At 37.7% G+C, this 27,197-nt stretch overlaps 7 protein-coding genes across 7 annotated transcripts; 6 read left to right on the top strand and 1 right to left on the bottom strand.

Moving 5' to 3' along the window:
- The first annotated feature begins 2,844 nt into the window (after positions 1-2,844).
- Positions 2,845-4,327, top strand: LOC132798176 (odorant receptor 35a). Its single transcript, XM_060809929.1, has 4 exons — positions 2,845-3,720; positions 3,778-3,873; positions 3,990-4,172; positions 4,265-4,327. Exons 1-4 carry the CDS (start codon positions 2,845-2,847, stop codon positions 4,325-4,327), a joined length of 1,218 nt encoding a protein of 405 aa, XP_060665912.1.
- Positions 4,328-13,760: 9,433 nt separating this feature from the next.
- On the top strand, positions 13,761-14,577 carry LOC132798302 (epidermal growth factor-like protein). Its single transcript, XM_060810114.1, has 3 exons — positions 13,761-13,935; positions 13,991-14,160; positions 14,220-14,577. Exons 1-3 carry the CDS (start codon positions 13,828-13,830, stop codon positions 14,497-14,499), a joined length of 558 nt encoding a protein of 185 aa, XP_060666097.1. The 5' UTR covers positions 13,761-13,827; the 3' UTR covers positions 14,500-14,577.
- A 510-nt stretch (positions 14,578-15,087) lies between these two features.
- Positions 15,088-16,122, top strand: LOC132792570 (epidermal growth factor-like protein). Its single transcript, XM_060801998.1, has 4 exons — positions 15,088-15,213; positions 15,268-15,437; positions 15,497-15,969; positions 16,028-16,122. Exons 1-4 carry the CDS (start codon positions 15,106-15,108, stop codon positions 16,120-16,122), a joined length of 846 nt encoding a protein of 281 aa, XP_060657981.1. The 5' UTR covers positions 15,088-15,105.
- Positions 16,123-16,217: 95 nt separating this feature from the next.
- Positions 16,218-16,943, bottom strand: LOC132792581 (zinc metalloproteinase nas-13). The gene is made up of 2 exons (XM_060802009.1): positions 16,801-16,943; positions 16,218-16,743 (listed from the first exon to the last, which is right to left on the bottom strand). The coding sequence occupies exons 1-2, from the start codon at positions 16,937-16,939 to the stop codon at positions 16,241-16,243; spliced, it is 642 nt and encodes a 213-aa protein (XP_060657992.1). The 5' UTR covers positions 16,940-16,943; the 3' UTR covers positions 16,218-16,240.
- A 2,515-nt stretch (positions 16,944-19,458) lies between these two features.
- On the top strand, positions 19,459-20,402 carry LOC132783570 (seminal metalloprotease 1-like). Its single transcript, XM_060788820.1, has 2 exons — positions 19,459-19,708; positions 19,773-20,402. The coding sequence occupies exons 1-2, from the start codon at positions 19,498-19,500 to the stop codon at positions 20,318-20,320; spliced, it is 759 nt and encodes a 252-aa protein (XP_060644803.1). The 5' UTR covers positions 19,459-19,497; the 3' UTR covers positions 20,321-20,402.
- A 997-nt stretch (positions 20,403-21,399) lies between these two features.
- Positions 21,400-22,712, top strand: LOC132783569 (seminal metalloprotease 1-like). Its single transcript, XM_060788819.1, has 2 exons — positions 21,400-21,649; positions 21,703-22,712. Exons 1-2 carry the CDS (start codon positions 21,436-21,438, stop codon positions 22,248-22,250), a joined length of 762 nt encoding a protein of 253 aa, XP_060644802.1. The 5' UTR covers positions 21,400-21,435; the 3' UTR covers positions 22,251-22,712.
- A 1,157-nt stretch (positions 22,713-23,869) lies between these two features.
- LOC132790059 (seminal metalloprotease 1-like) lies at positions 23,870-25,001 on the top strand. The gene has a single exon (XM_060798487.1). The coding sequence runs from the start codon at positions 23,918-23,920 to the stop codon at positions 24,722-24,724; it is 807 nt and encodes a 268-aa protein (XP_060654470.1). The 5' UTR covers positions 23,870-23,917; the 3' UTR covers positions 24,725-25,001.
- Positions 25,002-27,197: the final 2,196 nt, after the last annotated feature.

A 27,197-nucleotide genomic window follows, 5' to 3' on the forward strand; every position in this document is an offset into this window, starting at 1 on the left:
GGTATTATACCCTACACATGCTCGTAACAAGCTGACAAGCAAAGCAAGAAGAGCGAGAATGGCAAAAACAACATGCTTAAAAGAGCAGTAAATGAGAATTTATCCACTTGCTGACCAGCACACACACACACACACATACACGTAACACTCACACACACACTCAGAAAGAGAGCGAGTCGACTGGGATACACGCACATCGTAAAGTTTTAATCGGATGTTGTCCAGCTTTACATGACGCCATCTACTGGCTTAGAGTGCAATATCCTGTGGCACGCGATAACATCGCATACACTGTGTGTGTGTGTGTGTGTGTGTGTGTGTGTGTGTGTGTGTGTGTGTGTGCTGGCAATGACAAAGCGGGGCTCAGAGGAAGGAGAGTGAATGCAGAGATACACACACACATACTCATACACTCACCATTCACACAGTCGCAGTTGTGCGTTGTTTATGCCGGGACAAAACGCTTTTGGCCCTTTGCCGTTTGATGGCATTCGGCATCGCTATGAACTCGAGCCACGCACTGCCACAATGCCTGCCACATGGCGCACAACAAAGACTAGACACAGCTTGCCACCTTCTTGCCCTCCGCTTGCTTGCTTGCAACGTGGAAACAGTTGCCACAAAAGGCTTAAAAAGTGCTCACAAAAAATCAGCAGCCAGTGAAATGTGTTGTTTTTGCTCGCCCAAACAGACAGACAGACAGACTGATAGAAAAGTGGCATCATAGTGTGGCAGGCGGGGGCAGCGGGGGGAGAGTGTTGCCACACGCACACTTGGCCTGACCAATGGCCAGAGTGAAGGCAACAACTAAAGCAACAACAACTATAGCGGCAACGTCGTTGTCATTGTCGTGACAGGAAATTAAGATGAATGTGGCGAACAAACTGCACAGCTCCAAAACTGGACGTGGCAAGCCAAGTTTTAGCCAAGAGGGAAAGGGTATAGTGAAGTGTAGTGTGTGTGTTTGTGTGTTGTGTGTAGTGTAGTTACAATTTCGACTTGCTTTACTCTTTTGCTTTTTCCCTTGTTTGTGTTGTTTGTCACTGTTGCTGTTGCTGTTGCTTTTGCTGTTCCTGCTGCTTGACGGCCTCTTAAAATATTCATAACACAAACTGTTGCCACTATCTGCTGCAGCCAAGCCGCAAATGTGCCACCAGCGGGTGGCAGCTCCCAGCAGAGTGCAGGGAAAAACGCTGGGAGGAGAAACTGTTGCAGGGACTCTAACAAATGGCTGTGTTGTGTGCAAAAGTTGCACGTTTGTATAATTGATTTTTATGAATTAGCCAAGTGAGTTAAGTTTCTTTTTTACGCTTGAAACAACGCTTGAATTTCTGGGGGAATAAGTGTTGCAATGCAGTTGAAAAGTGCTGTGGAAGAAAGGGAATTCATTAGAGGGTGCAGTGCAGAACGTTTTAAGGACTTAAGAAGGGATGGTGTTGGATATACATATATTCTTGTTTGTATTCTTGGTTTGAAGAAACAACAATTTTCTTAAATTCACCATTAATAGTTCTTCTTTTTGGGCTGGAAGAAACTCTTTCGATAGTAGTAAATTGAATGTCTGTTTTCCAAGAACATTATTCAAACGAAATAATCTGATATTGTAATTAAATTCACCTCTTAAAAAATTTATTAGAATGAGAAGCGAGATTCAATGAATTCTGGTTATCAAAAAGATAAACACCCAATATGTTTTTCTTTGAAATGAAATAATGGCGATAGTTTAATGTCTTTTGTTAGTTCTAATTATATTATAAAGTATATAATTATATATATACAATCTTTTGTCTATTAAAAAAAACTTCAAATCAAAAAGTGTTATTTTTACTTAGGCTGACAATCTAAAATGTTACTATAGTATATTTTGAATGCATTATTAATCAGTTTACCAAATATAGCTTTCGGTATAAATATATATTTTTTGAATATACTACTATTTTATTATACCAATTAGAGCCTTCGGTATATTTTAATATTTTTTGCGGTATATTAAGTACAATATCGATACCATATATATAATATATATAACATATACCTTATATAATATATAATTTTTGGTATATTTTAGTATATTTAGTGAAATATGGTTGTGTTGGAGATGGGTAGCGAGTATCTTACAGTCGAGAACTCTTCACAGTAGCTTTCTTACTTGTTAAAGTATGTGATCAATCTACTTTTGTTCTGTTCTCATTTAAGAATAACTTCTGAAAATAATCGATAGTTGTTATTTTCCTGGTATCTTGAATGTCCTGTTTTTGTAAGCATATTCTTTATACTAAGTACTTTTTTTTTTATTTTAATTTGCTGGCCATTCCATTATTTGTTGCCATTCAGTAATACGCTCTTAAGTATGTTATATCTAGTTATTGACCTTGGTCAAGATATCTGTCAGCTTTTCGTTTAGAGCAATCTGTTTAGTTTTGCAACAAAGTTGTAAATGTTTAGGCACAAGTTGTGCCTTTGCTACTACGAGTATATTCGGGTTTTGTGGCTTTGCTCTGCTCTGATGGAAAAGTTTCCAATTGAAATTGCAGTGGAAAGTTGAGTATTCAGTTATTCGTTTACCTAATGTTTACAATTGTTGTTGACTTTACGCAAAAGTTGTTTCGGAATCTACTCAAATATTTAAGGACCAAGCGATTACATTGGGTGAATTAGCCCGAAATTATCATTAAACTTTCAACAGTTTCCGTTTTCTGGGGATAATAACTTAATTGAGCCATTGCATGCATGGCGAAGCTCATTAAAAAGTTGAGCAACTGTCTTCACAAAATGATTACACTACTCAGACAAAGCTTCCTATAAAAGAAATTGTGAACTTGCTGCTCGATTATAGTTCTCGACATGGTTCGTTACACTCCTCTACTCGCTGATGGCCAACGCGTGAAACTCTCCTGGCCATTGTGGCTGTTCCACTTCAATCACATCTTCTGGCCACTGGATGAAGGAACCTCATCGAATGGGCGACGCTTTGATTACTTCCTTGCGGCTCTTGCCTGGGCTGTGCTTATGCTTCACAACGATTTCGAGTTGCGCTATTTGCTCAGCCAAATAAATAATTTGGATCTTCTGCTCGCCGGTGTGCCGACTTATCTCATCCTAGTCGAGGGACAATTGCGAAGTGTTCACATTCTGATGCATCGGGAGCAGTTGCGAAAAGTTCTCCAGAACTTCTTCAGCTCCATCTATGTGGAGGCCAAGAAGGAGCCGCTCATCTATAAAGGCATCCAAAGGAAACTTCGCTTGAATCGTGTGGTGTGTGCTCTCTATTTAGCCGCCGTCTCGGGTTATGTTCTGTCGCCTATTATGATGTTGTTGCGTGGACGCAAGGATTACCTCTTCTCCATGATTCCGGCGTTCGATGTGAATCCTCTCTACATCTTTGTGCCGTTCACATTGAGCAGCGTCTATGTGGCACTGCAGATAGTCACAATGGTGTTCGGGGAGCTCGCTTTGGTCTGCGAACTGATGGCGCATCTCAATGGACGTTTTAGGGTGATAAAGCGCGATTTGGATGCAGCTATAGAGAAGATTCTCGAAGCCCGACAACGTCCGCTTATGGCGCAGCAAATGCGCGAAGTTCTGGTGCAAACCATGCGCCAGAATGTTGCCTTGAACCGATTCATGGCACGAATGGAGCAGCATTTCACTGTGCAAATATTCATCATGTTTGCCTTCAGCGCCATTCTGCTGTGCGCTTTAGGCTTCAAGACTTATGTGGTGCGTGTGATTACAAACTGAACAGCGCTCTAGTTTTGAAATTTTGGATGTTTGCAGAGTCCTTCTGGCACTTACATTTATCCCATTTGGTTTGGCGCCAAGACTGTGGAGTTGCTCTCGCTGGGACAAATGGGATCGGATATAGCTTATATGGTAGATGAAACATAAAATATTTTATGTTCTTAAATTTCCTAAAATGTTCATTCAAAGTTTGTTGATTTTCAAATTTAATTACTTTAATGCGAGTTCTATTCTACTTTGCCTTTTAGACAAATTCCCAGAGCAGCATTTACTACCTTTCGCAGTGGGAGCAAGTGTTGTATTATTCCACCAATTCTCGTGAGAATCTGCGCTTGATGAAGGTCATCACCTTGGCGATTGAGCTCAATTACAAACCCTTCTATTTTACGGGTCTCTCCTACTTTTATGTCAGCTTACAGGCAGTTGTTAAGGTGCTTGCCTCTCGCTTCTATTCTCTTCTCTTCTCTTCTCTTCTCGACTGTCAAACACATGCTAAACAATCCCTTTTTTCTTTTTGTTGTAGATACTTCAGGGCGCCTTCTCCTACTTTACGTTTCTTAGCTCAATGCGTTTGAAGCAAGTTTAATAAATTAAATTAAACATTAAAGAGATTAAAGTGTTCATAATTTTTGAATTGTACTTTGTCTGACTGAATTGATTAAAAATATTTAAAAATTGCATTGTTTATAAAGAGAAGACTGGTCTATAAATTGGCAAATTATACGCTCTAATGTGCATTCTATTGAACGTATAATTCTAATCAATTATTAACAGCAAATGCAATCTCTGAAGTATGAGTGATAAATTGCGTATACGCAATATATTGATAAAAAAGCATCCAAAATTAAATTAGTAAAATAGAGAAACTACTAAAAACTCTTCAGCACATTCAAATGACACAATTATTGAGCGAGTCACTCAGAACTGGTTGAGTGCACAGTGCGTATACGTAACGTGTGCCACTCTAACCTAATTTCATGCTGTGCCTTAAGCTCTACATTTGTGTAATTGTTTGTGAGTGTGAAAGGTTAGTTGAGAATCGCATTACCTTTAATTTGATTGAAGCCTTTTATATTCGCTTGGTTGCTAAAACTCTGAAGCTAAACTTAGTATTTCAATTGAGTTTCAATCGTAACACAATTATTTGGTTTCTAAAGCAATTGTGTTACTGCAAACACTTCATTTACTTCGCAGCTTCTCTTCGTGGCTTCACATTTTTCACCTCAATACGCTAAGTGTGATTGAGGTTTTCGGTTTTCGGTTTTCGGTTTCGATGTCGATTTCGATGGCAAATTCAATTCGCCCAATTAAATGAATTGTATTTTTAAAATGATGCATTTTTTGGCATGAAACGAACCACTTCGTATTGATATTGTGTATTGAGTTGCTGAGCTGAGGCAGCAGCAGAGGGAGCAGAGGCTCCTCATGCAAATGATTGTGCGTTAAAAGTCAATTATTGGTGAATTAATTTTAATTAAATGAAATTGATAAAAGGCAGCAGAATTCACACATCGCCGACTGCTGTCGACGCCAGGCTTGATGTGTGAGTGTGCCTTTGTGTGTGTGTGTGTTTGAGGATAAAAATGAGCAATAAAATATTCATGATTTCTGCTAAAGGCAACGAGTGCAAAAAACTTGCCGAAAAAGTTAATAAAACTTTTGCCTTTGGCACTTTGAGTTCTTCTAGCTCAAAAGCAGCTGATCACAAGCATTGTCATAAATCTCTAGCTCTTCTTTTTCTCTTTCTCTCTCTCTCTCTCTCTCTTTCTCTCTGTGTCTCTCTCTTTTGCTATCTTTCTATGTACTTTTGTTATTACTTTTGCCATGTTTCTATTTCAATTTCCTGCAGCACGAACGTTTTGGTAAATTAATCCATTAAAGTTTTGCCCATGAAATGAACAAAAGTTTTCACATAAAAATCTTTACGTCTCGCTCGCACAGCAGCAGCCATTTCTCTCTCTCGCTCTGTACAGTGTTTTATCTGCGGTGGATCTGTGTGGGTCGCCGATGTGGTTCGAACGCCACGACATGCGTCACCCTCATTGATAATTAGACGCAGCGAAAGGCAACGCCGCATCGTCCCGCCCCATTAGCCAATTTGCACTTCATTAGCGCGGCGTTGTTCGAGCTCCAGCTCAACTTACTTAGCACGCCCAACGCACACACACACACACACAGAAGAGAGAATGAGAGAGAAGGACATTGAACAGTGAAACTCAGTGGCTTAAAGGATACCTAATGAGTTTTTATTTGCCTCGATGATATGTTGACGACATGCAGTCTGAATCAAATCTGAATCGAAGAAGCCTGAGCTTGAGCCCCTTTTCATAGCGAATGCTTTGTTGCGGTTTTTGCCTGTGACATATTTATGAATAGAGAGCTTAAGTCCCTGAATGGCATTTAGAATTTTATTCATACGCTTGTCGCACTCGCACTGGACTTGCGATAAACTGATAGAGACCAAGCTGCTTTGTCAGCCTAATCTGCCACATTTATCATCAAATGTTATTAAAGCCGTTGCCTAATTAGCCTCGTCTTAACGTAAAACAAATCCCAAGTAGTTACAAAGTATTTCCGCAGTTTACTAATTTAATTTTCGATGCTGCAAAATTATCAATACATTGCGTATACGCAATTTATCACTTATGCGTCACTCATGCATTTGTAGGTAAGAATTGATTACAATTAAGGTATTCATGCTAAGCTAGCATAAGAAATCAGATTTTATAATATTTAAATTCTTTATGAAGTATCTTTTATGAAGTATTTCCGCAGTTTACTAATTTAATTTTCGATGCTGCAAAATTATCAATACATTGCGTATACGCAATTTATCACTCATGCCTCAGAGATTGCATTTGTAGTTAAGAATTGATTACAATTAAGGTATTCATGATAATATGGTATAAGAAATCAGACTTTATAATATTTAAATTCTTTATGAAGTATCTTTTATGAAGTATTTCCGCTGTTTACTAATTTAATTTTCGATACTGCAACATTATCATACATTGCGTATACGCAATTTATCATTCATGCGTCAGAGATTGCAATTTGTAGTTAAGAATTGATTACAATTAAGGTATTCATGCTAATCTAGTATCTTTATAATATATAAATTCTTCAAACTATATTAATTTCAAGTATTTAAACTCTTCTCTTTGCAGATTCCTTCTTGCGCGTCATGTAAGTGTTTCATACTTTATTCAATGTTATAAAATGAATTTCAATTTACTAAAATGAGGCATACACTATAGTATTTAAGCTTGCCTGCAGATCTATCTGCAATACACAAATGTAAATTTATGTGTTTCTCTGTTTGACTAGAGCACACTATAAAATGCTCTTCTCTTCTTCGTCTCGTTCTCTTTCTCTTCCTCTGAGGCAACGCCCGCAACTCGTAGTGAACTTTTGTGCAAACCACTGAAAAATTTTATATTTATGCTTTGGTGTTGCCAACTGAAGTTGAGAAACAAACAAACGCCAACACACACACGCACACGCACATTACATAATGTTGGGGATAGTGTGGCCAAGTGGGAGGAAAAAAGAGAGAGATAGAAAGGAAGCTGTGTGTGTATGTGTGTGTGTGTGGAGAAGTACAAGCAAATGTAGGAAAAGTTTTAGCTTGTAATTATCATTAGCGATATTGTGTCTAAAGTTTTGAAGCCGCGTATTAAGCGCCCTCTGAGCCACTGAATGCCAAATGGATGCTAGATGCTCTTCTCTCTACGACTGTGTGTGTCTGCATAAGTATGTGTGTGTGTGTGTGTGTGTGTGTGTGTGTGGCGCCCACAGTTATGCTTCAAAAAAAGCGCACACTCGCATACATAGAATGCAACTTTTGGCTTCATTTAACTTGGCATTTTGATTTGATTGCAGACACAAAGGGGAACGAAGCGAAGATAGAGCAAGAGAAATGAAATATATAGACAGAGATAGAGATAGAGAGAGATAGAGAGAGAAAGAGAGAGAGGGAGGGAGAAGGCAAAAGGAGTGTGTACAAGCGGCGTTAAATCAAATTAAGCGCACCAAATAAACGCCAAACGAGGACCTTCCTCGATGCGGGGCAGCCAAAAAACTTTTAATTGCCAACGCAATTTCTTTTATATTTTCGCTTTTCGCCATTCTTATTATTATTATTATCATTTTTAGTGATTTTTTTGTTTCAAACTTCTTTAAAAGGCTGACCCTACGCATTTTCATTTGTGCTAAAGGCATGAAAAGTTGAATTCGAGTAATAAAAGTATAAACTTTAAGATGTAATTAAGGTTTTACATTTGTGTGTTAAAAATTTTCTAAATTTCAAAGAATTCCAGCAGATTTATCTTAGTTTATAGGGTATTGCTTAGTTAAGCTTTCGCTTTTCTAGTCTCGACGTGTGGCAACACGTCGTATGCTTAATAAGTTCTTTAAATTGCATAGATATACAAAAGACTTACCTTAATTTACAGGGTATTGCTGAGTTAACCTTTGAGGTTTCTAGTCTCGTCGCGTGGCAACACGTCGTATGCTTAATTAATTTTAAATGCACTTTTAATAGTTTCGTAGCGTAAAGTTGCCAAACGAATTCCATTAAATGACTAACTCTCCGACTTCTAGCTTAACTCCGAATGCAACTCTCGCTGTGTCTGTGTCACCTTTAAGGTGCTCTGTTAATTTAACTTTCGCTTGAACTCGAAAGTAAAAAAAAAAATCAAGAGCAGAAAAAAAGCAAATAAATCGCAAAATGGTTGAAAGGAAAAATTGTAACCAGGCGAGCTGGCAGCCCATTCATGTGTGACTGCATTTGTCAGACTCAGACTCAGACTCAGACTTGAACTCAGACTGTGTTTGTTTGCGTGCGTTTGCTTGTGTGTGTGTGACTGAGTTGTGTGTAATTATGTCTGAGATTATGCCCACAGTCATGGCGCTGCTGTCTGTTCGTCTTTAATGCTCGCACCGTCGCCTCATCAGTTCCCCTTTGCTTCTTCACCTTCTTCTACCTTCTGTGCGCTTGCTTCTTGTCCTTGTGGTTGTCCTCAACGTCAAAAGTTTGTGTGGTTTGCTTGGGTGCGAATCTCCGAGAGTATCTCGCTCTCGCAGTGGCAATGTGCTGATGCCTTGGTATTTGCCTTTGATTGTGCGACAATGACATTAGCTGAAATGTGACGCAGAAGCTGTGAGGTGCAATCTATTTGCATTTAGAAATCAAAGAGGATAATTATTCACTTGATGAATTTATTAATTGACTTAACTAGAACTGGTCAATAATAAAAGGTTTTAATCTTTTAATATGTGTAGCAAAGATCCTTAGAAGTTGTGATTACTTCAAATTAAATATTTAGTTCTTAGTAAACAATAATATTGTAAATTCCTATAAGTTGAGAATGAAATAAGTAAATAAATTCAACATCAGTTTATATAATCTACGAGTCTTGTTAATCTGATTACACAGAATTAAGTCAGTAAGTAAATACATTCAGTTGATTTGTTCTGTTTGCATAAAACAATAAATTATTAAAAAGAGAAGTTTAAATCAGATATTAAGGTAAATATTATAAACTTCTTGCATAATAATATTTTTCTATGAATGAAGCAGCTTCAGTCTGAATATATAGTATATTATAAGCTTATTATTGTAAAAGAAAAGTTTTAATCAGCTAGCATGGTAAATACATATTTTATACATAGACAGCAATAACATTGTAATATTTTTCTAAATATAAAGGTCTTCAACCTTAATACAAATTAAATTAAAATAGACTTAGGATTAATTGAGATCTTTAAAGTTATTAAAAATGTATAAAATTTATACATTTGTTTGCTACTGACTTTTTTTTAAGATAAAAAAGATATGGCTTCATTTTAACATTCTTATAATTATTCAAATTGATAATAACTTGAAGTTTTCTAATCAGGTTAACTGATTTATGCAAATTTACAACTAGTGGCAGCTAAGTGCACTAAGCTAATGTCATTGTCGCTTGCGGTTGCTGAGTGCTTGAAGTGTGGTCTTAAGATATTTTGTTCATATGCGCTGCTCTCTGACTTAAGTATTCTCATTTCCCTTTAGCTGCTGACGTTGTGATTGTTGTTGTTGTTGTTGCTTCTGCTGCTGGGTTTTGGCTTTTGCTTGGCTCATAAAGTCGCAGGAAGTTATTATCCTAAAAACTTTACCCCTGAGGGCAATACAAACAAAGGCGTAGCAGAGCAACAAAGCGCAGCATTCATGTCTGACTATGAAATGGCGATGCCTGCACTCACACACACACACACACACACACACACACACACACACACACACACACACACTCACACCCGGTCTTTGCCTATGCATGAAAATAGAATGTCATAAAATTAGAACGATCATAAGCAGCGCAGCAGGCAACGAACGCATCGCTGTCGAGTTGCTTTGAGTCTCTGGCCAAGTCAAGACGAGTCTTGAGCCAACACACACACACACACACACACACATATATACACTTGGCCAACGCGCTGACTTTTTTACAGCTCTTGGCAAAAAGTTGATGGCCAGGCGTTCTAGTGGCCGCCTTAACCCATTAAATTCGGTTTATATTATTCCAACAATATACTCGTATATTAAAAAACACAAATTCCTTAGATGCTGTCCTTCCTCTCTCCCACTCGCTTGGCAGCCTCTTGAGAGAATGCAAACTTGAATTTTAAATTCCATTTTCGAATTTGCTTGAATTTGTGTAGATTTACTGAACAATCCACGCACAGGGAAACGGTAAGAGCTTGGAGGCTGCAATTTTTAAACAAGAAAGATTTCATAATTTGATCAAGGTAATAATGTTGGGTTATTCCAATTTCTTTTTAAATTTGACTATTTAAAACCAAACATTAGAAAATTCTGATAAATTCCTGGGAGGCTTAAATTTGAACACAAAGTAGTTGCAATAATTTGATAGTGGAATAAGGCTAGGTATCTTAAAATTCTTCCTAATTCTAAAAATTTAAAACCACGGAATTAATAAAAGTTCAAGCGAACACAGATGAGAGATTTAAATTTTTCAATTATTTGATCGTGCAATAAGGCTGGGTTTTTTTGAAAACCGAATACCGAATATACCGCAAAAATACTAAAAATATACCAAATGATATATTTGGTATATCGATATAGTACCGGATTCAAAATATACCATAGACGGCACAATATACCGATTATCATCCAAAGCAACTAAGACCCCTAGTAAGTAGGCGTTTTTGCCCATACAAAAATATTTCTTTAATACCTTCCACATCTGATCGCAACCAAGTTTTCAGGAATCATAACTACTATAACAATTATTGTTAATACCAAAATTCGTAACTCTAGCTTTAAAATTACTCTTGTTATTCGATTTTTTTGATTTGCGGGGGCGGAAGTGGGCGTGGCAGAAATTTGAAACAAACTTGATCTGCGTGCAAACATAACAAATGCTGTCGAAAAAAAATAATAGCTCTATCTCTTATAGTCTCTGAGATCTAGGTGTTCATACGGACAGACGGACAGACGGACATGGCTATATCGTCTCGGCTGTTGACGCTGATTAAGAATATATATACTTTATAGGGTCGGAGATGCCTCCTTCTACCTGTTACATACATTTCCTGCCGGCACAAAGTTATAATACCCTTCTACCCTATGGGTAGCGGGTATAAAAATGAAAACTTTAAAAGCTATGAGGCAGCAATTTTCACACAAAATAGTGTTCGTAATCTGATCGTGCAATAAGGCTGGGTTTTGAAAAATTCCTTTAATAGTATCTATGTAGTTAAACGGTAAGAGCTGGGAGACTACAATTTTATTGTAAAACGGCTTTATTTTCGTAAAACTTATTTAAAGAAATAAAAGACAGGCGAATTTGTGGGAGTAGTTTTTTTTAATATCTCATGATTTCCAAATGTTTGCCATTTCAAATAAAATTCTCCAACTTATTTTTCACTTTTTTAATGAAAAAAAGTAATTTATCTTTTATTTATTTTAAGTCTTGCCATTAAATATGCGCTTAGCATATTATATTTATAAATATATAATAAATATTGGCTTTACTCTTCTCAATTTAATCGGAGTCTGGAATAAACTGAATTTTACGCTCTGCCTTTGTTTTAGAATAAGCAGTTAAATTTTCATTATAGTTAATGTTGTAAGTGCAGCGACTACAGCAAGTTAGTTTTAAGGGCTTAGAAGATAGTCATGTTGCGCGTTTGCACATGTATTAGTTTAGTGCTCACAGTTATCCTGTTGGCCATCCTGTTGGCCATCTTCAGGTGTAGTTAAAAACGCAAAAGCATTGTCTGCATAAATTAAATGTTTACGACTTCCGTTCGCTTGTTCTTGTTCTCTATGTGTGTCTGTGTATGTGTGTGTTTGTGTGGTTTGCAAGTGTGTGTGTGTGTAGTGCAGGTGGTTGCTATTAAAAAGCCAAAATGTAGTCGTATGTATGCAACACCCTACGAGAGACAGAGAGAGAGAGAGAGAGAGATAGAGAGGGAAAGCCAACTGGGATTATGGCCATGGCCATGGTTAGTTCCTTTTGTTGCAAAACTGACTTTGTTGTTGCTTTTCTTGTTATTCTTGTTGTTGTTGTTGTTGTCGTTGTTATGGTTGTTGCCGGTGCGCTAATTTTTAATTACGACCACTAAATATTCAATTTTTAGTGCCAGGCAAAGGCAAATGCAAACACTTCCTTTTCCGACGCGTTTCGAGCGTTGCTTTTTGTTTTACGGATTAACAGTCAGAGGGTGTGTGAAAGGGATAGCGATATAGCGATGTGCAAGAGAGACAGTTAATTCTGGGTCCCTTTGGAATTGCAAATGTTGTGTTTATTTTAAAACCATATTATCACAAAAGCTTCATTCCAACCGCAGATTGCAGTTTGCAATTGCTGCCAACGATTCACTTGATTCTTTAAGTCCAACTTAATCTAGCAATCTTCAACATTCTTCTCAAGTCTTAGCTTTTACTATAAGCTACGAAAATGAGTTGAAAATTATGGCTGTTATTAAATAGAATCAATCTCAAGCTGTTTTCATAGATGAACGAAAATATCGATAATAATAAAACATTTTAGTGAACGAAGGTGAATCATATCTTCAGTTTAAATAGTTGCAGATCTTAAAATATTGGATCTATTCGATCTGAAAACAAATTCTTGAAATAAGATATTTTTAAATGAAGATTTATATGCTGAATTTGCGTTTAAAGACTAAAAACTTTTTATATTAGGATTAAAATCATGATTCAATAATGTTTTATTCTAGATTAAGATTTTGATTTAAGAATAAATCTTTTTGGGTACATTTTGACGTCAAACAATCTTGATTCAAGATTTTATAAGTGAACAGATGGAAGAGGCATATTGATTCTGATCAAGAATATATATATTATATGTTTTCTATTTTAAGAAGTGAATCGAGTTTTCCCTAAGATAATTCTGAGAAATCTAAGCAAGAGAATTTAGTTTATATATTTATGTGAATGGAATATGGAATGAATAAATTAACATACTAAACCTAAAATGTATGTTAGTAATTTGTTTACACATTAGTTGCAAAAGCGAGTGCTTGGCTTTCAAATATGAAATTTTGTTCTTTATTTTATGAGATAAGAAGATTTTTTGTAGTCGCTCGAAGTGACCTTAACAATTTTCTGATGTGTTCAACAACTGACTGATTAATGAAGAATCCAGAGCGAGAAGGCAGAGAGAGAAATAGAAAGTGATAGATGAATATAGAGAGAGAGAGGGAGAGAGAGAGAGAGAGAGAGAGAGAGAGTCAGAAACTTACTAATACATATTATCAGTCGATTCTGGGATTTACTCACGCAAACTGAGCTTAAACCTGTTTCTACGAGTTCTACAATGAACGATATTGAGTCTTTAGGTCAAAGATAATTATCATTTTGCAGTTTAGTTTTACTTTTGCTTTTAAGTTTATCAGTTTAAATGCTTGTTTCTCAATTGCATTAAATAAACATTAAATATGCTGAGAGTGAAAAAGTATTATACAATATTATATTGAGAAGCTGTTTCGATCTAAAAGTTCGTGGTGCGCTGCTTTCAGTTGTGTTTCGTAGTGCGGTCGAGTAAAAGCTTTATAATGCTGCTCCGATATTATATATTACTTGCGTTGTTGCCTAGTGGAATATATGCTCACTTTTGTGACAGACGAGAATGGACAAAAATAAATGGAGTCTTAAAATCAAGTGTAAGTAATAATGTGTATCAAATAGATGTAGAAATTTCACGCTTATTTTTTGTAGGCAATTAAAGTATGCTGTTTTGGTTATAAACAACAAATCATGAACAATGGAATTGGTTTGAAATGTGTGCCTATATGCAAAGGGGATTGTGGCAATGGAACCTGCATCAGTCCCAATAGTTGCAGCTGTAATGTTGGATATACTAATAAGGACAAGGATCCAGCTAAGAGGTATGTTAAAATGTGATGCAAAAGAAGCAACGCAACTTTAAGTTATCCTCTTCAATTAGATGTGTGCCAAACTGTGTCGGAGGCTGTGGCAAGGGGGAGTGCATTGCACCAAACACTTGCCACTGCGAAGACGGCTATGAGGCGGTTAATCATTGTGCCCCAATATGCAGCAGTGGCTGCCCCAATGGATACTGCGAGACACCGGGAAAGTGTAGTTGCAACGAAGGTTACGCTCAAGCCGATAATCAAACTGACGCTGCTTGCCTGCCTGTTTGTGCAACAGAATGTGGCGAGCATCGCAGATGTGTGGCACTCAATACCCGAGAAAATCTAAACTGAGTTCAATTTATATATTTATGTCTTCTATGTGAGCATGGTAACTTTTAATTAATGTCATGAATAAATTTCCATTCTTATACTTTTTATAAATCTATGTTAGTCATTCTTTTATACATGAGATGCACAACTTGACTACTTGATGTTTACAGAATATGGAAATTTGTTCTATATATTGTAATGACTTTTTTGTGTTCGCTCGAAGTGACCAACTGACTGATCAATAAAGAATTCAGATAGAGCGAGAGAGAGAGAGAAAACTTGATAATATTATCAGTCGATTCTGGGATTTACTTCACGCAAGCTAAGCTTATAATAAACCTGTTCTCAGAGTTCTTCAATGAACGGTACTGAATCTTTAGGTCAGTGAATCATTAACATTTTGCTGCTAATAATAATTCTGTATTACTAACTGAGCAATTCAGAGTAACTTTCGCTTTTAACTTTATCAGTTTAACTACTTATTTCTCAATTGCATTAAATAAATATTAAGTACGCTGAGAGAGAAAATGAGTCATACAAAAATACTTTGAAGCTGCTTGGATCTGTAAGTTCGTAGTACGCTGCATTCAGTTGTGTTTCGTAGTGCGTTCAAGCAACAGCTTTATAATGCTGCTTCGATATTATATATTACTTGCATTGTTGCCTAGTGGAATATTTGCTGGCTTTTGTGATAAAACAGAAAGGAGAAAAATAAATGGAGTCTTTAAACCAATAGTAAGTTATAATGTGTATCAAAGAGATGTAGAAATTTCACGCTTTTCTTTGTAGAAAATTAAAACATGCTGTGCTAGTTATAAAGAAATAATCACGAACGACAGAGTTGGTTTCAAATGTGTGCCGATATGTAAAGAGGATTGTGGCAATGGAACCTGCAGCAGTCCCAATAGTTGCAGCTGTAATGCTGGATATACTAATAAGGATCGTGATGCATCTCAGAGGTACGTTGAAATGTGATGCAAAAGAAGCAGCGCAATTTCAAGTTATCTTCTTCAATTAGATGTGTGCCAGACTGTGACGGAGGCTGTGGCAAGGGGGAGTGCATTGCACCAAACACTTGCCACTGCGAAGACGGCTACGAGGCGACGGAGACGGATCATCATTGTGCACCCATTTGCAGCAGTGGCTGCATCAATGGATACTGCGAGGAACCGGGAAAGTGTAGTTGCAACAAGGGTTACGCTCAAGCCGATAATCAGACTGACGCTGCTTGCCTGCCTGTTTGTGCAACGGAATGTGGCCAGCATCGCAGATGTGTGGCACCCAATACCTGTGAATGCCTCGAGGAATATATTGGCAATGTCGATGAGTGCACCGAGCATGTGGATGGACTTCAAGGTATCATGGACTTCCTTAAGCATTGGATGATTGAGCTTGCGATTTGCGTGACATCAGTGATAACATTGCTCATAGTTGTCTGCATTATCGTGTCGAGAAAGAAACGAAGAACCAAAATTCCAGTAAATAGGCGAGGTTAGTTATGCAAGAATGTGAAAGATTTCAAATGTAATGGGCTCATCATGTATTTCAGAATCCGCAATATTTCTCAATAGGAACAACTCAATTTACGCACCATCGACGCAATTAATCATCGAGGAAAATAATCAGGGCTTTGAGGACAAGTAGAACGCTTAGTAATTAATTATAATACTCCTTATATATACTTAAGAGAGATAATGACAACTGAAGAGATTAAGCAAATAAAAGAAATGATAATAAACAACAAAATTGTGCAATAACTTAATCAACAATACATTATTCTCAGCTTCTGCACATCTTTGGCACTAAGACCGATACGTTGACCTATTTTGACGCCTCTCTTGAGTGGAACTATAGTTGGTTTCTCATTCTTGGAGAACGCATACGCACCGTAGTGCATTAAGCTGGCATAATCATAGCCGAGCTGAAAGTCATCTGAGTGATATATCTGAAAATTGTGTTGCTCTCCCTCTTCGATGTTTGCCAAGTTGATTCGTACGTATCGATCTCGCCTGGGATCGTTTTGCATGTGCAACAAGGCCAGCGAATGCAACAGCTCGTGTTGTATGATGCCACGTTGCATGCACCCTTTGCCCAAGTTTAGAGTTTGCCACTCGCCCAGATAACCGATGTCCGACCAGCAGCCGTCATCCGTTCTCTGTAGATTCACTTGCGGCTCCTTGGGATTGTGGGTGCGTCGAAATTTGATGCATGTTTTTGCTGAAATATCCGCCATGGCGCTCATCACCAGCAAATAGTCCGTAAAGGCTGTTGAAAATTATTTAAATTAGATTCTAGTTGCTTGATTGATTCTATTTCTCTTACCCATTCCCTTGCCCACGCTGTAGACAAGCGTACTGTTTGGCCAATAGTAACCAGACCAGGTCAACGCATTGCGATGAAGTGCCTTAGAGTTTAAGTACTTTAATTGTGCTGTCGTCAATCGCATTTCATTCGCTTGCATTGAGTTTAAGCAGCTAAACATGAAAGCTAACAGAATGTAACTGAAACTGGACATTTTGTGAATGATTCTCGAATTGAAGTTTCCCATTCATTTTATACATTTTTACCCATTGTTTGAGAGTGAACAGAAAGATAAGTCGTTAAATTGATTATTATGTAATATGCTGGGTTTGTCTTGTTGATAAGCAAGAGTTTGTTAGCCTTAGCGTCGAGTAATTCGAAAATATTCATGTGCTGTTATATAGCTTCCTAATGTGAGATTAATTAATAAGCATCCGTTTGATGTCATCAGTGTACTCGTGATTTGTGTACTCAGATTTCGAAAACCCTGAACTTGAAATGCTTAAGTGATAAATTAATTTATTTATTTAAGCACTGTTGCATTTATATTACAAGTGCGGTACAAAAACCCACTTTTTAATTGGTATATTACGGATTTTGATAATTTTAGGCATGGTGTTAAATATATGTACATTTCGATGTACTATATCTTTTTAGTATTTTTATGTGTTAGTCATACAAACGTTTTTCGGAATCATTCATGTGCTGCTCTAAAACTTGCTAGTGTTGGATTAATAATAAACATCCGTTCGTTTTTATCTGTGTACTCGTTATTTGTGCACTTAGCTTTCGAAAACCCTGAACTTGAAATGTTTAAGCGATAAATTTATTTAAGTTTAAGTAGTGTTGCATTGTAAATGTGCCTACAAAAACGCAAAATGCGAGTCATTAATTAGTTACACATTTTTATAGGTATATTATGGTATATGCTATTTATACCCGCTACCCATAGGGTAGAAGGGTATTATAACTTTGTGCCGGCAGGAAATGTATGTAACAGGTAGAAGGAGGCATCTCCTACCCTATAAAGTATATATATTCTTGATCAGCGTCAACAGCCAAGACGATCTAGCCATGTCCGTCTGTCCGTCCGTCCGTATGAAACACTGGATCTCAGAGACTATAAAAGATAGAGCTATAATTTTTTTTACAGCATTTGTTATGTTGCACGCACATCAAGTTTGTTTAAAATTTTTGCCACGCCCCCTCCCGCCCCCGCAAATCAATAAAATCTAATAACAAGCGTAACTTTAGAGCTAGATCTGGTGTGTACCATAATATTTACAGTAATTGTGATTCCTGAAAATTTGGTTGCGATCAGATAAAAATTTTCGAAGTTATTAAAGAAATACTTATGGGCAAAAACGCCTACTTTCAAGGGGTTTTAGTTGCTTTGGCCGACAATCTGGTATATTGTGCCGTCTATGGTATATTTTAAATGTGGTCGGTATAACAAAAATACCATTTGGTATATTTTTAGTATCTTTGCTATATTTTTTAAAAAATACCGCAATATTTTGCTTTTATTCAAAATGGGTAGCGGGTATTTCACAGTCGAGCACACTCGACTGTAACTGTTTCATTTATTTTTATTGAGAAGTGTGCTTTGTGGTTTTATTCTACAATATATATGATTTGACCTTATATTTTCTTTTTCCAGATACTCATGCATATGGTTAATTCATTGTGGCTGCACGCGCCGAGATTACTCAGCTCTTCGGTAAGTAAGAAAAATTCTATTTTCAAGCCACATCCGCTTTATTTATAAATACATAATATGTACATTTCGCTGGCGATAACTAACAACAAGCCAAGCGTAATTTAAGCGAATGCACCGCATTCACTAAGCTTATTTTAAAAGTCGTCGTATCCAATAATGATTACATATTGTTCAGGCAGCGTTAATGTCTTTTTATTATGATGTGTGTTTGATGTAAAGTCTTATGTGACGCAGGGCAAAATTCTTTTCATATTTACGCATTTCTTTCGCAACTTAATGATGATAAATTTCATTGCCTTATTGCCATTTACTCATCGGAACTCGCGCTTCTCCCAAGAAAAGATGCCAGCTCGAATTTAATCAGTTTATGGTGTTGACAAATGTAATTAGGAAAACGCTACTGTCGCTGTCATTTCTGTTGAGATTAATTTCGGCAACGTTTCGCGCATTACGTTAACGATTTGATAAGAGCGCATAACAACAAAAAAGTGAAATGGAAAAGGTCACGACCCAACAGGTAAAAATGAGAGATAAGGAAAACGAACTAAATGCCAGCTGAATCAATCGCCTATTAATTCCGGGAATTTATTCATTTTTAAACAACAGCTAAAAGTATGCCAGGAAAAGATGAAAAAAAGGTTGCCTCCGATTCTTCAAAATTATCTGATGATAACGATGGGAAAGGGCTTTTGTTTATACAATGACAGCTAAATAAATTAAATTTCTGCAAAAGTTTTGCAGTTAAAAACTGCAGTGTTCCTAGAAAAAAGAAATGCAGTGTACATCGATCTTATGTTACGAACACGAAACGTGTTTGTCTAAAAACTAAAGATTAGATAAGATCTAAAGCCGATTGCCGTTGAATTTCCCAATCCACAAATTAGAGTTGTAAATTTTAAAATCGCCATTGACCATAAATAAAGTTGCTGGTCAGCACATTCCGAGGCTATGGCAACTAATCAGCAAAACAGTCGCACCTAAACGCTAAAGTCGTCAACATGAGGTCTCTGCTGATTGTTTCGCTGCTGGTCTTTGCCCTGGCCAAGGATATCTCAGCTGCCCCAGCTCGCGTGGAAACCGATCCTGAGCTGACGGCGGGATATTTCGAGGGAGACATGGTGCTGGAGCAGCAGGGAAGGAATGGATTGGTCAATGAGAACTATCGCTGGCCGAATCGCATTATCTACTACTTCATCAACAGAAACATAGGTGAGGATCGATAACGATAGGCCATAAACGATACACGATAAACAATTATGCAATACCGCTACAGATCAGGAACATCGTGATCACATTCTTCGCGGCATTCGGGTTCTCGAGGCCAACTCGTGTCTGGTCTTCAAGGAGGCCACCAGCGATCAGTCGTACTATATAAATGTCACCTCAGAGGCAGGTGGCTGCTACTCATATGTGGGCTATCTGAATCGTGTGCAGCAGCTGAATCTGCAGAACTATGACATCGACACCGGCTGCTTTAGAATCGGCACAATTGTGCACGAATTCCTGCACTCTTTGGGCTTCTATCATCAGCACAGCACCTGGAATCGGGATGATTATGTTCGCATTGCCGAGGAGAACATTACCGAGGGCACTCAGAGTAACTTCAACAAGTATACGAATGCCACAGTGGACAACTTTGGCGAGGACTACGATTACAGCAGTGTCATGCACTACACTGCGTATGCGTTCTCCAAGAACGGTGAAATGACGATTGTGCCACTTCAGGAGGGAGCTGAGGAGCTCATGGGACAGCGATTGCAAATGAGTGATGCGGATATCAACAAATTGAATACCATGTACAGGTGTCCGCGCAAAGTCTAAAGCGCATTGATTGTCTGACGATTGTGCACAGAGAGAAAAAGCGTTGGAAAATCAAGAATAAAACCTTGAATCAATACCTAGAGCATTATTTCTAAACATTTTAGATTTGGCATTTGTGAAATGAAATAGATTTCATATAGTATTGAGCGAAAAGATATAGTAAATTCAATATTATTCATATCTGATTGTAAACTTCTATAGAAAGAAACATTTCTTTTTGGATTTTATTTCAAGTGAATCAAGGTCTTCTTTTCTTAACTGGGGTAAAAGTTCTAGATGTGGTATTCGTGACATGAAATTGATTTCATAACATATTGAGTTGAAAGATATAGTCAATTCAAGAATATTATATTCTTAATTTTAGAATGAAAAAGTGGGTATATAGAAACATTATGGGGATTTAATTCTTATCAAGAGCGCTTTTTCTTAACTTTGGTCGAAAATTCTAGATTTGTCTTTGCGAAATAAGAATCTCTTCATATCATGCTTAGTTCCAAAATATTGGGTACTCAGCAATACTTCTTTTATTCTCAAATTAAGAACACAAAAGTGTGAAGAGCAAGCATTTTTATAAAATTTTGTAATAAGTGCTGTTCGGAGCATTAGTTGAACTTATAGTCTCCATTTGAAGTAATTCTATAGAACATAATTGTTTTCTACTTTTAGTTTGCTTGCTTTTAGCCGCCATTTAAAGTACATTAGAATCGAACATCATCTTTCCCTACTTTTAGTCTCCATTTGAAATACTTTTCAATCGAACATCTTCTTTTCTTACTTTTAGCTTCTTTGCTTTGAATCTGCATTTAAAGTAGTTTATTCCTTATCGAATATCGTTTTTTCTCACTGTGTGTTATATTGAATAGTTGTCGGATTGTGGTTATCAGTTTCATTATATCATATTATCGTAGCAGCTGCCGGATTCGTTTCGATTCAATTCGATGATTAGATAAGATCTAATTGTTGCAGTTTATGACACGAAAAGTCCGCCAATAAATTCACAAAAATAAATAAAGACTGCAATTACATTCGCAATAAAGATAAAACTGCTTTTTACCAGGAATTGATTCCCACCCATTCAATTTAGACAGTCTTTATTTGTCTATGACAGCGAAAACATGAATTGCCTGTTGCTATTCTCCCTACTTTGGGCGAGTATCCTGGGAGATGTGTGGACAGCTCCTGGAAATCGCGTTGAAGTGGATCCCGAACTAACTGGCGGTTACTTCGAAGGCGACATGATGTTTAGTCCTCTGGCGCGGAATGGATTACGAAGTGAAACTTATCACTGGCCCAATGGAATCGTCAGTTATTATATCAATAGCAACATTGGTACGTCGCAGTTCCGATTTCAGCCGCAAATTTACAGTTGAAACTGTTTGCAGATCAGGCACATCGGGATCACATTCAACTCGGAATGCGCATTATCGAGCTGAAATCGTGTCTTACCTTCAAGGAGGTCTCCAAGGATCAGTCGGAATATGTGAATATAACCGCAGAGTCGGGTGGCTGCTATACAGCTGTTGGCTATCAACGGAGAGTGCAGCAGTTGAATTTAGAGACTTATGACTTGGATGAGGGTTGTTATCGCCTTGGCACAATTATGCATGAGATTCTACACGCCGTGGGTTTCTTTCATCAGCAGAGCACCTGGAATCGGGATGATTTCGTTCACATTGCCACCGAGAATATCGCCGATGGTAAAGAGCATAATTTCGAGAAATATTCCGAGAATCTTGTGGAGAATTTCGATCAAACTTACGATTATGGCAGTGTCATGCACTACACACCTTATGGCTTCTCCAAGAATGGAGAGATGACCATTGTGCCGCTGGAGGAGGGTGCGGAGAAGGTGATGGGACAGCGCGTGCAAATGAGTCAGATCGATATCGACAAGCTGAACATTATGTACAAGTGTCCCAAGCAGATATAAAGTGATTTAATCGATTGCTCATACTGTAAAAAAATTACAGATAATTGTGCTTTAAAAGTTAAGACACTTTAAGTGTTTACCAACAGTATACAAAAATTACAGATGTGTAAAGAATTTACAAATATTTGTGCTTTAAAAGTTAAGAGGCTTAAAGTGATTGCTATCAGTATAAAGAAATTACAGATACGTTTAGCAATACTTCATCTGCTAAGAGATTCTGTTAATGTTAAGAGATCAAAGCGATTGCTAATAGAGTAAAGAAATTGCATTTATGTTTAGCAAAAGTTAATTTTCGTAGAGTGAAGTATGAAGAGACTTAGAATTTAGATTACAATATTCTGTCTTCAAAACATGTTGAGAGAACTTATCTTACTATCTAGTCTTTGCCAGTAAAAATTCTTTTATTTTAAGTAATACATTCTTTGTTGTTGTCCTTGATTAATTTCAAATGTACAAAAATTGTCGTTTTCTGAGGATATTCTAATCCTTGGATATTAAATTGAATGCAAAACAATCACTTTGTCATATCCTAAAATTAATTTCAATCAATTTTAGTTTTCAATTCCAAATTTGAAAATAATTTTACTTATATTTAACATCTATATTCCTTATTCAACCAGTTCAATTTACTTCACATTTTGCGACTTTTAATTGCGCCCAAAAGTGAGCTAATATTTCAGTGCAACATTCTCGTTGCCTTATCTACTCAAGCACAGGGTGTTTCGTCTGTTTGGCAAATATAAATAAAGCACAAAGCGTGTGCTTACATGTTGTATTTGCCGATTATCGGTCAATTTGGGTTATCAGCTTAGTCAATTAACCACTTTTGCGAAGGCCAAAAACCCCCAAAAACACTTTCAAGCAAATCTGGTGCTAATTTCAATCGTCGGAAATTGAATTTGGATTGTAGTTTTGAAGTGGGGCTAATCTGAGTTGAGTTGTATTTTTATGCCGGATGCCGTCACCTGTTTAGTATAATACTTAAGGGGATTTCATAACAACAAAATCCACTTAATGTTACGATCGAGAAAGAAAGAGAGAGAGAGAGAGAGCTAGAAAATGTCAGTTGTAGTTCTATTTAGATAAGCGCCATTCAAGTCCAAAGACAAAAGAGGTTTACTTGTTAGGCGAATCGATTACTCGTGTTCTCGTATCTGGAACTTATCGTGCAAGTATCGTCGGCTCATTACTCATCCAGGGAACAGGCCACAGAAATACATTGGGCACTCGAGTAGGCAATCAGTGGGCTGATAATAACGATACTATTTCAATCAATGCATAGCAAATTGATTGATAATAATAATATTTAACACATGACGTAGGCGCTGCCTAGGAAGACCTTTGGGACTTCCTTTCCACGAGCAAAGAGATGACAAAGGGAGGAGTGTCAGTTAGTTTAGTAACAATGAATTGACAAGAAGTTGGCGCCTTAATACTACAGCACTCCAATAATGATCCACTGATCTATTTTGTTGTTAACTTTGCCGACTTCTGTTGCACAACAAACCGTTTGCCCCGATCATATTTTGCGGCACTATCTGAGCACAATCGATTGCTTGTATCTAATCTGTGGACTCAGCATGGCCACTGGCCACCAAAGCACATATTTATGTCCAATCGCAGCTCCGCACTGGCGTTAGTTAACGTTGAGCAACGTCGCGAACAAGATGCAACACTCTCTGGCAAGTAAATTATTACTACTCTTAGCTGTGCTGTCAAGCCAACTGCTGCTCAGTGTGGCGCTTCCCATTGGATCACGGACTTGGACTTTAGATCCCGAGGAAGCGGGCGGATATGCAGAGGGAGATATGCAATTGACGCCGGAACAGCAAGTGCAACTAGAGCAAGGACCGAAGGCACGCAATGGACTGATTGATGCCACCAAACGTTGGCCACAGAATCAAGTGATCTATCAAATCTCCGAGGACTTTGATGCCGCGCACAAGGAAGCAATACAACAGGGCATTCAAACGCTACAGGAAAACTCTTGTCTCAAGTTCCGTGAGGCAACCGCCGAGGACACTGCGTATGTGAGGATAACTGCCAATGCGGGTGGCTGCTTCACCGCAGTTGGCTACAAAGGAGAACCGCAGCAAATGAATCTGGAGATTTATCCGATTGGCGAGGGCTGCTTTAGACCCGGCACAATCTTGCATGAGTTTATGCACGCTCTGGGCTTTTATCATCAGCAGAGTTCGGCAATCAGGGACGATTACATCGAGGTGCTCACGGAGAACATTGTGCCCGGCAAGGAGTTTAATTTTCAAAAGTATTCGCCAACTGTCATCACCGATTTTGATGTTGGCTACGATTACGACAGCTGTCTGCATTATCGACCGGGTGCCTTCTCGGTGAACGGCGAGGATACGATAAAACCCCTGGATGATACTGTTGTTATCGGTCAGAGAACGGGACTAAGCAAGAAGGACATTGAGAAGATCAACATCATGTACAAATGTCCGCGTCCAGTTTGATTCAAGTACAAACCAGAGTCTATTGAGTAGACTCCTTGTGTGTGTTTTGTATTATCAAGTATTATTAGCAGCAAGAACATCATAAGTCTTGTCTGGATCGAAGAACAAGCCAGAGTCTATATTGGTGTAGACTCTTTGGGTTTTTGTATTCGCAAGTATTATTATTAGGACAACAGTGTGATATATTTATGCAGGCCGAAGTTGTGTGCGATTCCCCTTCGATTCTAATCTTTAAATGTGTATTTATAATTTTTGCGAGTCGAGTGAATTGCGTAAATTAAACTAAATACTAACTTTATGACAGTTTGGTGTTGTTTTTTCTTCATTTTTCATTTTTGCAAAACTGCTTTGATGATAAGCAGTCAGTTGGGTTTGGTTTGCTTCTTTTCTCTTATCTCAAGTGTCGGAACAATCGCAACACAATTGGCATGAAGTTAAATGCGTGTTTAGTGTTGTGTGTCAGGGTCGCAAATCTGTGCTGGATAATGGATATATATATACAGTTGGGGCTACTATGTTGAGTTGGGAGACCGCACATGAATAATTTTACCTTAAATTAGACGTAGCATCGGAGATTGTGTGTGTGTGTGTGTGTGTGTGTGGTTGCTATTGGATTCCATTGGATGCAGCCAGATGGCTGTGCAATGTTTGCTGTTGCTGTTAACCACGTGGACATGTCTCGGGCTCTGTAATTGCGTGTTCCTAATGCGATTTATATGCGAGATGCAAATGCCGAGCAGCTGCTCCATTTTGCTCTTGCAACTCCGGCGCCCAGCTCGCATCCGTATGCATTTTTGGCTGCTTGTGCGCCACACGAACATGCCTCATATACAGCCAGTCTCTTTCCCCCTTTATCTCCCTGTCTCTCTCTCTCTCAGTCTGTCTGCTTTCCGCCAAGGCAAGGCACTCAATTCTCGCATTTTGACAGCGCTTGTTAAGACCATAAATTTGATTTTCGATTCGACGACATGTCGCCTCGACACTGCCAATGTCTCTCTCTCCTTTTTCTCTCTCTTCTCTTCCTCAGTTCACATTGTTTCATTTGAAATTAAGAAAGGACACGAGTCTCCTCCTCCACCTCCAGTTCACCCTCAAAATTAGCATAGACTAGGCACACGAGCATGACAAGCAACGAATTCAGTTACGCTGCATTTGCTTTGAAGTGATTGCAAGATAAGAATGTTTATAATTGAGCACAATGTAGAAAGTGCTCGATCTTTATGGCTGCCGAATTTGCTATCAGATCGATACGGAAGCCACTTTAATTTAATCTGCGACACTTTAGACTGTTTAGAAGCTAGAAATTTATAGCTTAATTTAATGTGAATTCTACTTGAGTTAATCTTAATCGCATTAGAAGAATGGTATTTGGATTAGCCCATTAGCTCTCATAATCTTAAAGATATAGCAAGACGGGCAAGGTCTTAACTTTCCTTACTTTTGGCATTTTAGTGTTTTTGGTCATTCAACTATAATGTTCTAACAACCTTGTACGTTTAATCTACATAATTAAAAGCCTATCTTTAAATTTAATTGGGATGGTAATCAATTGGAATTACCCATGTTTACTCATGTTTAATATATTCTTCAATGGAGTGACACATTTTAGTGACTTTGAAATGTTTTTCATAAATTACTTTGAGTAACAGCAACTAATGCTTACTCTATCTTAATGAGCTTTCCTTTTCATTTTTGTGAAATTCATGCGACAGCTAAAATAAGTATTAGTCATGTGTTCCAAGTCCCAATTGACGTTTTGAAATTTGTCGCAAAATGGTGATTTTTATTGCGATTACTTGTTGCCGGGCGAGGCATTATGTTTGGACTTAGCTGAGCATTTGGGTCAAATTACTACTAAATTACAGTAGCTATCGTATCCGGGTTATAAGAGGGGGAAAGTTTATGTCGAATCGAAACGTAATTCCAGTGAAATATAGCATGTGATTATAGCCATAAAAATATAAAGATTTGAGTTTAAAATTAGTTTATTAAGGCACAGTCTAGCCTCGAGTGCCAACTTTTAACTCAAAACTATATTTTGGACTTTTTTGGACTTTCTACCCGACGATAAGGGCTTATTTATGAACAAAATGGAGTCGCTTGTGATTTAGAAAGTGGCTCGCATTTACAATCAGCTAAATGGCATAGCTAGTATTCGAAGTAAAGATTTCGCTTTAGTATTAATTGTGACGCTGAAAAGTATGCAACACTTTTCAAGCAGGAACTTCAATTGGATTATTGTCGGACGCACAAAAGTATGCAATGCCAAAAAATACTTATCCGAGTTAAAGCTTACAGAATGGGAAAGAGAGAGGGAGAGAGAACTATAAATAAAACCATTTGCAATTGCATTCTATATGCAAATCAGGCAGCAACAGCAACAACACATCTATTTTTTTGGCACTGGCTTTGTGATATTTTTGGTTTGGCTTCGCTTTTCCAATAATAATTCAAATAAACGAATAAGTTTTGC

This window comes from Drosophila nasuta, chromosome 2L, assembly GCF_023558535.2.
Source record: "Drosophila nasuta strain 15112-1781.00 chromosome 2L, ASM2355853v1, whole genome shotgun sequence".
Lineage (NCBI taxonomy): Eukaryota > Metazoa > Arthropoda > Insecta > Diptera > Drosophilidae > Drosophila > Drosophila nasuta.

Excerpts from the sequence above, each read along its gene's own strand:
- LOC132790059 (XM_060798487.1), top strand. The coding sequence starts at position 23,918 with ATGCAACACTCTCTGGCAAGTAAATTATTACTACTCTTAGCTGTGCTG.
- LOC132792570 (XM_060801998.1), top strand. The coding sequence starts at position 15,106 with ATGCTGCTTCGATATTATATATTACTTGCATTGTTGCCTAGTGGAATA. Across the intron at positions 15,214-15,267 it reads ATGGAGTCTTTAAACCAATA|AAAATTAAAACATGCTGTGC; the intron begins GTAAGTTATAAT and ends TTTTCTTTGTAG. Across the intron at positions 15,438-15,496 it reads GATCGTGATGCATCTCAGAG|ATGTGTGCCAGACTGTGACG; the intron begins GTACGTTGAAAT and ends TTCTTCAATTAG.
- LOC132798176 (XM_060809929.1), top strand. The coding sequence starts at position 2,845 with ATGGTTCGTTACACTCCTCTACTCGCTGATGGCCAACGCGTGAAACTC. Across the intron at positions 3,721-3,777 it reads TAGGCTTCAAGACTTATGTG|AGTCCTTCTGGCACTTACAT; the intron begins GTGCGTGTGATT and ends GGATGTTTGCAG. Across the intron at positions 4,173-4,264 it reads GCTTACAGGCAGTTGTTAAG|ATACTTCAGGGCGCCTTCTC; the intron begins GTGCTTGCCTCT and ends TTTTTGTTGTAG.
- LOC132798302 (XM_060810114.1), top strand. The coding sequence starts at position 13,828 with ATGCTGCTCCGATATTATATATTACTTGCGTTGTTGCCTAGTGGAATA. Across the intron at positions 13,936-13,990 it reads ATGGAGTCTTAAAATCAAGT|GCAATTAAAGTATGCTGTTT; the intron begins GTAAGTAATAAT and ends TATTTTTTGTAG. Across the intron at positions 14,161-14,219 it reads GACAAGGATCCAGCTAAGAG|ATGTGTGCCAAACTGTGTCG; the intron begins GTATGTTAAAAT and ends CTCTTCAATTAG.
- LOC132783570 (XM_060788820.1), top strand. The coding sequence starts at position 19,498 with ATGAGGTCTCTGCTGATTGTTTCGCTGCTGGTCTTTGCCCTGGCCAAG. Across the intron at positions 19,709-19,772 it reads CTTCATCAACAGAAACATAG|ATCAGGAACATCGTGATCAC; the intron begins GTGAGGATCGAT and ends ATACCGCTACAG.
- LOC132792581 (XM_060802009.1), bottom strand. The coding sequence starts at position 16,939 with ATGCAAGCGAATGAAATGCGATTGACGACAGCACAATTAAAGTACTTA. Across the intron at positions 16,744-16,800 it reads CAGCGTGGGCAAGGGAATGG|CCTTTACGGACTATTTGCTG; the intron begins GTAAGAGAAATA and ends AATTTTCAACAG.
- LOC132783569 (XM_060788819.1), top strand. The coding sequence starts at position 21,436 with ATGAATTGCCTGTTGCTATTCTCCCTACTTTGGGCGAGTATCCTGGGA. Across the intron at positions 21,650-21,702 it reads TTATATCAATAGCAACATTG|ATCAGGCACATCGGGATCAC; the intron begins GTACGTCGCAGT and ends AACTGTTTGCAG.